The sequence below is a fragment of the Strigops habroptila genome, chromosome 9, assembly GCF_004027225.2.
Source record: "Strigops habroptila isolate Jane chromosome 9, bStrHab1.2.pri, whole genome shotgun sequence".
Classification (NCBI taxonomy): domain Eukaryota; kingdom Metazoa; phylum Chordata; class Aves; order Psittaciformes; family Psittacidae; genus Strigops; species Strigops habroptila.
In genome coordinates this window covers 18885852-18898033 of record NC_044285.2, presented here as the reverse complement: position 1 = coordinate 18898033, position 12182 = coordinate 18885852, and the positions used below count along the sequence as shown (strand labels likewise).

At 41.8% G+C, this 12182-nt stretch overlaps 1 protein-coding gene across 4 annotated transcripts in view; it reads right to left on the bottom strand.

Annotated features, from left to right (window-relative positions):
- Window positions 1–12182, bottom strand: part of TMEM266 (transmembrane protein 266) — a 93370-nt gene that overhangs the window by 18770 nt on the left and 62418 nt on the right. For all 4 annotated transcript variants that reach the window (XM_030496768.1, XM_030496767.1, XM_030496770.1 and 1 more), the window contains 2 exons: window positions 10983–11098; window positions 2008–2194 (listed from right to left, as the gene is read on the bottom strand). In XM_030496768.1, the coding sequence (XP_030352628.1) occupies window positions 2008–2194; window positions 10983–11098 (303 nt within the window). The remainder of the gene's footprint in view (window positions 1–2007; window positions 2195–10982; window positions 11099–12182) is intronic.

The following is a 12182-nucleotide window of genomic DNA, read 5'->3' as shown; positions in this document are numbered from 1 at the left end:
AGGGCTGGCTCATGACATTCCTTCCCCAGGGGTAACTGCCTTCTCCTCTAGCTTACACAGAAGCAGTGTCTACGCCAGCCTTGCTGGTGCAGGATTCAAAGCTTTGATAGCTTACTACTTTACATTTAAAACCCTCTGCCTCAACTGCCTGCTACCTGGATTGTGAACTAAAGCACTGGATGTTACTGTTGGGCTTTGTGGTTGCTGATGCTGTCTTAATTGGGCCCCTTGCCAGCAGTCGACCATCCACAGATAGGTGTCCCCTGCTGTAAGGCCACAGGAATTTTTTTTCTGTCCAACTCCTTCCTCATTTGACATAAAAGACAATTGTTAAAATACAGTCACCTGAGTTTAGCTTCTGCAGACAAGCACTCAGTGCATCTACAAAGGCTTTGTATGCAATGTAAGATGACTGCTGGCAATCGGAAGTAAATTCTCTATACTCAGGATGCATGTTTAAATATAACATAATTGCACCTTTCCCGGTATACAAAGTAATGCATGTTTTCTTATTTGCTGAATGTCTTTTTTTCAGTAAATCATGTAACCTAATTGAACACAAAAACCAATCCTAAAGATTGTGCATCTACTTTGTTGCATGTGTGGCCAGCGTTTTACAGGGAGACCCAAATACGGAGCAGTTGTGTTAAGCTGGATGTTGGAATGAATACCTTGGACAGAAGATCTTTTAGATGAATCTCCACAGCACTAAACTTTCAGCAAATCTCCTTATAATGTGTACAACACCCCCCAGTTCCAAATGTAACCCTCAAGGAACCCATGCATAAATTATAATATATCCACTGGGGAGACCCTCTGAAATACTACAAAAAAGGGGGAAATGCATTTTAGGGGGCAGTCTGCTCAACTGTCTGCTTTTAAATACAATTTCAAATCAGGAATAATTAATGGCTGAACTGTGGTTAGCACTTAGATATTACAAAGAAGAAAAACCAAAATCAATTCTATGTGCTTCCATTACTGGGTAGAGAATGGACAGGATTATCATTTGAAAATATCCAGTCAGCTTTTTCTCTTAAACCTTTTGATTAAAGTATTTCTGTGCCTTGAATTCTAAGGTGTTTGACCCAAATAAAGATACCATCCAAACCTCTAATTCAGACAGATTCACATACTGCTCATCTCCCAGGATAATCAAGCTAAGATGTCCAAGGAAGACTAACATATCACTAAGGTAGAAAGTGTTGTCTCCTCTAGAATATTACAATAAATGTTACTGAGATCAGGACACACATTCTGCACTCCATCATTAGGGTTGGAGGATCACAGGAAAAAGAGCTATGTCTTACCCAAAATTACTTCTGGTCTAGCACTTTTGTGATAAAAATGGATGCAAATAAGTAACTGTTGCTACTGTCCTGAACCACACACCTGCTCAACATACAGCTACAGACAATGGAATGCTCTTCACCATAGTCACCTAGCACTTAGACATATGAGCTGCCTACACAGCACATCATTCCTTTTCTGGCACCAGAGCTGCCCTGCCCGAGCACAGCTGGGCTGGCCAGAATTGGAAATGTTAAGCAACCTGGTGGGAGCACAGCCTCTAGGCAGGGCAGGCTTCACAGCTTACCACATGGGTCCTCTCTAAAGCACAGAAATGCAAGTGGCCAAAGACCAAAACTGGTTTTCAATGTTCTTCTCAATTTCTCTGCTTTTACCTCTGAGTGATTATCCTTTTGCCAATTCTGATTTGGCTGCTACTTCTTTAGTGGTTAATGGATATAAGCATGAGGACACTGGGAAGGTACATCAGAGTCATTTTCTTCCCAAGTAATTTTATTGGCTCTGTTCAGAACCTGCTCACAAATACAACAGCTCCTGCCACTTCAAAGCAGATGCAGCCTCTTTGCAAAAATGGGAAAATACAGTCTCCAGGGAAAGTAATCGATTCACTGGTAGAGTGAAGGCATTTAGTGGTACCAGCAGCTCCATGCAAGGGATCAGCTGTGTCAGTGGTAGCAACACACAGGCAGCACTCACCTCGTGGAGGTCGTAACTCAGTGATGTTCTCGGTGGCTTCATCATCTGAATCTTCAGTTGGTACCACCTTGTACCTCTTGCTGCTCTGCTTGTTCAGCACATGTGGGACCTGCAGCGCAGCCTCTCTCTCTGCAGCCAGGTCCAAATCCTGCTGAGCAAGGTGGGCCCTCAGCTGCCTGATTTCAAACTGTAGGAAAAAATAACACCACATACTTATGTCATATAAGCATAGTCAGAAGTCTGTATTCTACAGCTGGGGACCTATTACTCATTTTGTCTTTAAACTACAGACTGGTGAAAGCAAATTAAATGTGCTTGAGCCAGGCCGTGAGTCCAAGCTGCTGATGCTTTCCTAAAGCCTAAGTGAGCTGGACTGTTGTTCACATAATCTAGAAATAATGACTGCCTCATCCTGGTCTTCCATTTTGTACATGTCTGCATCCTGAAGATACGATTTTGGACAATTTTAAAACTGCCAGATCAAATTAAATCTTCATATAAGACCACTCTTAACAGGCGTTTAGGGATTTAGGATCCTGACAAACATCCCTAACCTGCTAGACTTTGTAATGAGGATTTCTGTGGAGGGAGGTTCTCTAAGCAGTACTCAGAATGGTCCTCCCCCACTATCTGGGCAAGGGGGAGGGACACCACAGTTCTCCAGCTTGAAATCTTCTGGACTCAATAGCGTGCAGAAAACCCTGGGGAAGGTTGCTACCTTTCTGGCTGCTCTCCTCAAATATATGAGCCACGGCAGCTGATGACTTTCTGCAGTCAGGAGAGGATTTGCCTTATGACTGGTGTTACAAAGCAGACACCTGACAAAAACACAGAAGCTACCAGCTACAATCTGGTTGATGGCCATAGCACATTTCCCTTGTGTTTGACAGCCATGGGTGTTCCACAACACAAGAAGGAAAATAATTTTTCTGGAGAGGCTGCAGAGACCCTTTACACCCTTATATAAGCACTATAAAATACCACTATCCTTCTCCTCACAGCTATGGGGCTGTGTGGCTGAGTTTCTCTTTTTTAAACTCTTTTTAAGATCAGTAGTACAGCAGCGACCAACTCATGTCTAATTATAGAGATCCTGAGAGGGGAAAGCAAATGAGGCAAGTAATAGGCTTAGGCATTTAAAATTTAGCATTTCGGGGCCTCCTATGGTTCAAGGCCCGAAAAGCCACCAGAGAGCATGATGCTACAGTGAGCCACACTGCACCCGTCACTCCGCATTTACAACAGAGATGGAATTAGCACCTCAATGCTTGAAAACTGGTGTGTAACAGCATGTAGGCTAAATGAATCTGGTTCTGGGTCTTGCCTCTCAGATCCTGACTCAAATCTACTTTGCTGTCAGATTTTGGAATCCATCAGCAGACCTAGTTTGTTCCACTGCAGTCCACATCAGACATGGTGTGAACCTCAGGCATGCTGCAGAGCACCAGCAGTTCCTCCAAGCTGTGCAAGCAACTGGAAGGGAAATAAGACAGAGTTTCTGCAGATTTCAGAAAGAAAAAAAGAGGAAAGAAAAAGAGATTCCAGTTTGCCACATCTGGAGACTATGTGCTTTCCAGAGCATAAGGGAAGGAACTACCAGTAACTGTAAGGCCCACTGCAAGACTCAAATCTAGGAAGCAAAAGGACAGTTTAAACTTTCCAGATCACATTCAAACTACCTAATATAGGGATCTAACAAAGCACTCAGCTTTTTCTCTGTCTTGAAATTGATGGACGTTGGTCTGGCAGCTACAGACAGCTGGCTGCATGAAACACTCACTGCTCTTAACCAAAGGTCCTCTGACAGTGGCAGTCAGAGGAATCAGCATCAATAAACGTCAAAATACAGCCCTGCTCCTTCAATGAAACCTCCATGGCAGATTCCAGATGGTGGGTTTTGTGTCAACCTATCAGCTAGGAAGCAGCAGCAGCAAACTGGTAGTGCTAACTCTTTTCCCAGTAAGCCCTAAGCTTCCTTAGGCTTAAGGTGCCAATATGAACATATCTATCAGCCATGAGAGGACTGTCTGGAGTTCAACTTTACAACACAGACAACTTCAGGTTCTATCCTTGGCTTGGGGAAAAAAAAAAAATAAAAAAAAAATCCCAAAATATCTTACATTTCACCTTTAAAGGGAGAAAATTCCCCTGTCAGAAAGTCCCTTGGCTTAAAGGAAGAAATGCACTCAAACATGATAGGCAAGAAATAAAACTGGAGGCTTTTGGGTTGTTTTTTTAACGACTGTATAACCATATCTACCTGTCTAGCTCAAACTAAAAGGCAATAAGTATTAGACCTCACTACTGGTTTTCTACATTTCACATTTCATCCTTCAAAAACATTCCTGTGTGTCAGAAAAAGAAGTATTGCCACTAAATGCTTAATTCTGGCCTAGAAGTAGGATACCACGTATTTTTTCAAGGAAGAGTAAAAAATTGGCAGGTATTTTATAACACACATAGATAAAACTACCTAAAAGCCAGCTCAAGAACTGGATTTCTGCCACCCAATTTAACCAGCTTAAGCATTCACAATGATTGGCTGAACCTTGTAACAACCAAAAGCTTGAAGGGAATCAGTGCATTTTACAGATGTGAAAAAGGCAGCACATCAGGTGATCCTTCCTGCCACAGTGAACCTACAGCAAAAATGAGGGAAGAGCCCAGACTTTCTGATGCCCACTTACATGTTCCAATGGATAAAGCAAACGTTTCCAAATATCCAGTCTTGTCAATCTTTTACAATTTCCATGCCCAGTCACCAGCCAGTTTTCAGTAGATCAGTTAATAAATTGCATTGCTTAATATGGCTCTGCCAACAACGCATGAATTACTCAGCCTGGCATGCTGGACCAAGCAGCAGTCTGCGACCATTGCTGGGATCACCATGCTGGACAACTACACTTTGTCCAAGCAGTTCTTGAGTCCCTGCTTATATGGGGAAATTTACTATCTTGGGTGAATCCCAACCACACAGACAACATGAGAAAGTGGAATCCACAGAGAAAATGAGTACCAGAGTTATGCAGGTGAACAGCTAGCACTAATGTTAAAACACAGAAGGGGCTTTGCTGCCATCTCATGTTTGAATGACAGAAGTACATGCTTGTGCCTACAGCAGCAGAGGAAGCACCTGCTGGTGGAGATCGCACTAATGTCACATTCTAGCAGAAACTGAAACCAAGACCTGATGTCTTTGCTCATGCAATCCCAGAGGATTAGAAGTGTATGCAGGACTTGCAACTTTTTAAGTGACATGTGAACTCTTTATTGCTAGCTGCAAACACAATCCACATGTTTGTCTTATTTTCAGCTCTTAACACTGAGCTAGTTCAGCTGGTCTGAAATGCAGAGCTGAACATGAGACTGTCAAGAGCAGATCCGAGGACTGAATTCCTAGGCACAGTAAAGCATCACAGTGAGCTGGACATCCACATTATGTGCAAGGTGAATAACAGCATGCAGAGATTTCAGAAAGATAACAGCAGAAACTAATGTTGCCTACAGACCCATGCAGTTGCAGAGGGTTAACACACGGTCTCCCTTCCACTTTTCCATTACCTCAGATGGTCAGCTTCCAGGTCCCATTCATATTTGCCCTGAAGTATATGTAGTCATTAAAACAGTGGAAAGCTAGAATTAAATGCTGTTACGTGTGTAACTGCCAGTTTTTTATTGACAGGGAAGAGGGTATTCATTGTAACAATGGTGTTTCTCTCACTCCCACATGCAGTGTTGCTGATGCAAAGTGATCCACACAATGTGTTCCACTGAGACGCAGAACTAGAACTCTGGTACAGACACCGACCATAAGACAGAACCAAAACCCAATATGCTGCTTCCAAATGCAAACTGAAACTCTCTAAAGTCTCTAGCATGTTCAGAAAGGGACTGGGTGGAAAATCACTATTTATCATAAGGATTGATTTAAGAAAATGAAAAGGACTTTCAATAAAATATTTAGGAAAAGTTAAAAGAAAACAGAGATCTTTGGCATGCATCTACCCAGGAGATCAGTTCAATATTGTTTCCAATTATTACTTACAAATTATCCCAAGATATTTTAGAAGCTGGAATACAGTTTTAGGCACTAAAAGCAACCCACTAAAAACAAAGGTTAACTCTAAGAGAAATGGGTGTTCCTTACGGGTGTAATTCAATGAGAGACTGCATGAGCAAATTATGTTGTAGGTGCTTATATCTATTGAACATTATATTGAACACTGACCTCGGGCAGTTCTAATGTGTAAAAGAGCTAATGAGATTGCTCTGACTGCATGTCATGCAATCCAGGGCAGGTTAAATAAATCATTACAAGGTATAAAATATAACAGTATTTTTAACTAAAAATTCTGGGCCAAGTTAAACACATGAAATTTCTATTTGCAGGGGGAGCTGACGTAGCTATCCGAATGCAGCCCTGAGTCTCCGTAACACAGGGTACTGCAGGAGAGCTGTACTCAGAAAACCGTGTTTTGTATTTCCAGGTAGACCACCCTTCCTTCAGCCTGTAAGAAAGTTCACCGATGGGAAATTTAAACCTAGCATTTTAAAACTTGCTACATGTCCTCTTGTAGCACAAACTTAGCAATATTTTGGTAGGAAACAAAGCAGAAAGAACTATGGGGCACAATGTGCACTTCCTCACTCAAAGAATGCATCAGGTGATTGTTTATAAGCAGGTAAACTGACCAACACTTATCCAGAGCTCCAGGTAACATCTCAGTTTACATGCCACCCACCCTATCTGGTACTTTACGACATGCATGTAAGACTCAAAAAGGGACTTAGCAGTGAATCATACAGTACTTGCCTGTAATGGTCTAGCAACCGAGTATGATTGACATAGTTTCAGAGAGATCAATGAACATTTTAGCCAGAAGCTTACTCGTGCCTAATGCAGGAGCAATAACTTTGCTCAATTCTATTAGTGCTGTCTGTACACAATGCCCTGCCCTAAAATTCATCTGCCACTGGGATACAATCCAATGTTTATTTGCATTAGTTTAGCCATTGTTGATAACAATAAAAATCAGGAGACAGTTGCAAACTGATGATTTACGGGCAGAATGAAACCCGGGATGACCCTGGCTGCCTTCCATTGCCCAAGAAAATGACTGGTAGTTAGAAATAAATTAAAACTATTGCAAAAGGATAACATAAGTTATTTCTCCGATAGGTAATTTTATCAGCTAAATAGCCCTGTCATTAAACTAGCAGCTGTTGTACAAATTATATTGCAAGATCAAGAAGAAATTATAGCTCCCATAGTCAGTGCAGCTTTGAGAATGATGAAAACCCCAATTCTACAGGAGCTGACAGAAAAGGAGCTCTTGTGATAAGGCTGAACACAGAGTCTTGCTTGGTCTGTGCTCAGCTGAATGACTCTTGTGAAAGCTAAGCAGAAAAGATCATGTAAGTAGATCTATTATCAGAAATAGAAATTCCTTTACAGGTGAGTCCAGAGGAAAAAAGCAATCTTCCCTGACCGGAATGTGCATTGTTAATGAAACTTTGGAACTTTGTTTTGCAATTCAACTTAACTTAATCTGATAAAACAATAGCATCAGCAATATACTCTGCTCATAATTTTGACAGTAACTGCAATGAGGCTTCTCTACCTTTACCCATTGCTAGAAATCCTCATTACTGCCCCTGTTAATGCTTCTCCTGTTTTGGGAAGTCCTGTGCAGCCATCTCGGCCCTTGCAGTGTTTTCTGCCTTGACGGCCCTCATGCTCCACTCCCTTTTAACAACTTCTTTCTTCGCCAATGGAGAATAAATAAAAGAGCAAACTGTTCAAACAGTTTCAGTGGGGCACTACAGAGAACAAAGCAGTGGCCCATGCAACTATAATTTATAAAATATATTCGGGTTTTCAAATGTATGGCTAGCCAAAAATGAACATCTGGAAAGAGTTTGCACGTTTGCAAAAGTACGTCTCCAATGTCATTCAGGAATGGAAATGTTCTTTATAGTTGTGATACCACTGGCCAAAAAATATACAACGGACAAAAGAAACAGCATTCAGGAAGTAAGATGAAGGGAGGTTGCTTCTTCCCTGCTTTTAATTTTTTAAAGCAAGAACTCTATTTTTGCCTATCAAGTGCTAAGTACCAGCTTCACACAGGCGGGCATGAGACTTCTCACAAAAGCGGCCACCAAATATTTTTGCTTTAAATGCTGAACAAAACAGACTATTTTTTCCCCCCGTTTCCTCTTCAGAAATGAGGAATATTTTGTCTGAAACTTTCAAAATAATTTCATCTGCAGAAGATGCCAGACCTTGAGGATTTCAATCCCAATTGCCTGACAAGAAGCAAAGCAGTCAGAAACTGAACACAGGATCTCAGAAAAGGAAGTGCTGGGAAACCTTTCTAACAGGAACGTTTTCAGCCCTCTCTATAATTACTAAATAAATGAAAATCATCAGTGTGGTCACAAAGATGCAGCCTCAGGATGAATCAGTATCTACACCCACTGCTGGGATGGAGGCAAACATGGTGGCTGGCCCATTCTCCCCACTTGGGCTGGCCCAGCAGCCCATTCCCTACTGGGGTGCCCCAGCAAGTATCTGAGGCAAGCGGTTACCCCCTGTAGCTCCCACCTATCCCATCAGCCTATGCCAAAGGTGGCACCACACAGACAAGGCAAACTGGAATGCCTCCCTGCCAGTGCTCCAGATTTGAGAACAGCCAGACTCCTGTAGGCAAAGCTCCACTCAAAACCACAGAGATGCTCACTTCGACTCCACGAATGAGCAATCCTCTAAAAAGGTCAGGAAAGATCATCAAATGAAAAAGCAAAAACCTGGCAGGATTTTAGACATTAAATGCCATTAGGAGACATTTTTCCCACCAGATACTGTACACAATGTGAATATTATAATGCTGACAACTTGTTCTTGACTGAATTATGAAGCTAATAATTTACAAAGGGAGGATGCAGTACTTGTATCAATGTCTTACGTTGCTAACTGTAGCAAATTAGTACATTTACCTCATATTATACAGCTGAGACATTTGTTTGGCAGGAAGTCAGGACAGTAAAATAAGAGGGATTAGTATGCTGTCATTTTTCTCTAGTCCATTTTTTCCCATAGCTGATGGCATTTGAAAGCTAGGAGAGAACCGGCTCTGTTTTCACAGATTCACTCATTTTCCAGTACAGTATTTCTTTGTGCTTGATGTACAGTTATGCTGTAACCATCAGAGCTCTAACCAGGGCTACTATGCTCAGACATCTTGCAAGGCAGGCATGCAGATAAGGAGTGCATGGGGCAGAACGGAGAGCAGCAAAAGCTGCTCCTGAACCCCACATGGGATAATAATCCACCTTTACTCAAAGACTATGAAATAATAACACCAAAAGTTGTTTAGAGATTGTGAGTGTTATCTGGCTGCATAATACACTTCCTAAAAATGAATGTTTTCAAATTGATGCCTGTCAAGAACTTTAGCCTAACAGTATGGTCTGACAGACAAAATACTGCCACAAAACTTAAGACATCTCCGATCTGCCTAGTGCGTTTGGCCAAAGGATAATACCTCCCCCATCAAATGGGGTACATACCATTTCCCTGTTCATTTCACAACCATGACAGAACCATGAATCACTTAACATGATTGTGCAAAGCTGTGTGAAGAGGACTGCAGTTTTGCCACTGAAGATACATAGTTGGAAATAACTGATTTTTGGCAAAAGTCAAGCCAAAGGTTTAGAAATTTCTTATGGTTAATGTGACAGACTCAAAAACAGCATTATGAAATGACACACACACTGTCTACAGGCCTGCCAAGTTCATCACACAGACAAGGCAATCTTATACCACCAAGAGTTCATTGCAGAATCCTAGGTTGAGACCCAAGAGGAGACCTGGAACCAAATTTAAAAAGGCATTTGGGGACCTAAATACTGATGGTTTCACAAGTATTTTAGGTTCCTTGGTAAAAGATGGGCACCTAAATCCCTGCTTCAGATTAGGCACCTTTTGGACAGTTAGTCTGTTCCAGAACAAGTTGCTTCTCCTGCTTTCTGCTCAGGCCTTTCAACCTTTTGACTGACTGAGCCATCCACACTATCAGGACTCCTCGTTTTGTATTTGAAAAGCACCTACCACAAGTGGGGAGTGGGAGCTGAAGCTGGGAATCTCCATGATTTATTTGGACACCTCATAGTTACCCTTACAGCTGAAACAAGAAGTCACTTGGGGGATCATTCTGTTGTGGTTTGATGGTCATTTGAACGCTCACTTAGCCTGGGCCTCAACATACATCCCTGGTTTCTACGTTAAAGCAGGTTATTCAAGAACTCATTTGCATGAGACAAACTGCAAAAACTCCTGGCTCATTGCCCTAACAGTGGTTTTACACCTTCTTCATGTATATATATTCATTTGACATATTTTAAGCTTCACCCTTACCTCAAGACTGAACCACTGAACATTTGGGGGCCTGGGAAAAGTCTAAAAATCTTGACTTGCTTCCAGGAACTGGAAGCTTCTATTGCAACATTCTGAGTCTGCCAAAATAGCCTCTAACTGACCTACAGGGAAGCTGCCTTCTGCATTGAAAGCAGGGAGAGTCATTAGCTTTCAACTGCATATACCTTTCCTGGGAACAAAGCCTTAACATACCTGCAGTCTCCAACAAAGGCAATGACTTTTTCATGTTCTTAGTATTACAAGCTATTTGTACTCATTCAGTAAGTTACATACTGAAGAATTCTTTTTCTCTGCCTCAAATTTGTTATACTCACCTTAAAAAACACAAGCACAGCAGCAGCAGGAGACAACTGCTCTTTGACAAATAGCATGCTGACAATATCCAGGCTGCAAGTAATACTTAACAGAGACCTGTCACCTTACAACAGATGTCCTAGTGATATTTCTCAAACCTTAGCTTGCAGCAAAGTACATGAACTGTTTGATTTGCCATGACAAGCTATGCGTAAATAAAGACATAACTGAACTTTACCCCTTGTTCTTGGCAGATCTGGGTTAGCCTTTCCAGCTGCTCATCTTGAATAACCTTTGCCTTCTCATATTGCTGAATCATCATCTCCATCTCCACTTTCACTGGAAGGACATAGGCTGGAAAACACAAATAAGCATTTAAAGTAACCCAGCTGTCTTTTTTTTTTTTTTTTTTTTAATGAGAAGGAAACCCTTTACAGACCTTTATAGGCCAAATAATGTCACCCCTCTCACTTGCATCTAGAGAACTAGAGTATTTCTTACAGAAATAGTACTAGAATATTTCTTCAGAGGAAGGATTTCCAACACGTGAAATGCAGGTCAGCAGTATCTAGGTCTTGTTGGGTCAGACCTCCATTTGCCTAGCTGAGCTGAAACGCATCCTGCATGCTCTTCCCAGCTCCTGCTGCACTAATACAGATCTTTTCCAGTGTTTACCACAGATTTCCTGAATTGCTGGCTAGGAGGATTTTCTGCTTAGAGTTAGACCCATCCCCTCTAAACCTGAACAGCATGGCTCCCTTAGGAAAAGAACTATTCCAGAGCCCTAAGCATTTAATTCCTAGACTTTGTGGTAAGAAATAAGTCCTTAATGGAAACAGCAGACTAGGAAGGGTATTTTAAAAACAAAAAGGCATTTATCTTCTATTGCTTTTCGAGCTACAGCCCAGTTTTTAATGTCTTCCAAAAGCCTCTGGAAATTTTGCTCCTGTCATAATGATGGCAAACTCAGACTGACAAGCAAAGCTGTTCAATGCATACTGCAATTCTTAATGTTTTCTGAAGCTACACGAGATCCTCAACTTTTCTGGTACACTTCAGTCACAGGGCTACAACCCTTTCACAGCTCTGAATACAGGGTTTCCTGGACATCTAAACCCAAAATCACAACTCAACTCCGATCTTTCCTGCATAAGCACAATGATCCTTCATTAATTCCTCTTCCAATTCTCTTCCCTGTAACAAGAAATGCCTCAAAGTGCTGAACAGCCACTGGTTCTGCTCTCCACAACCTTCACTTCTGGGGCTTTCTTATCCCCCCTGGTGCTGCCCCCAGAGGTCTGTGCAAAACAACACCGATAGACACTTCACTATTATGCTGCAGAGCACACCAGCATTGCAGAGAGCACCTTGAGCTTGGAACCCCCTTGATGAGAACATGCTCCTGGAATCTGACAGAAAAATTGTACGACAGATGACA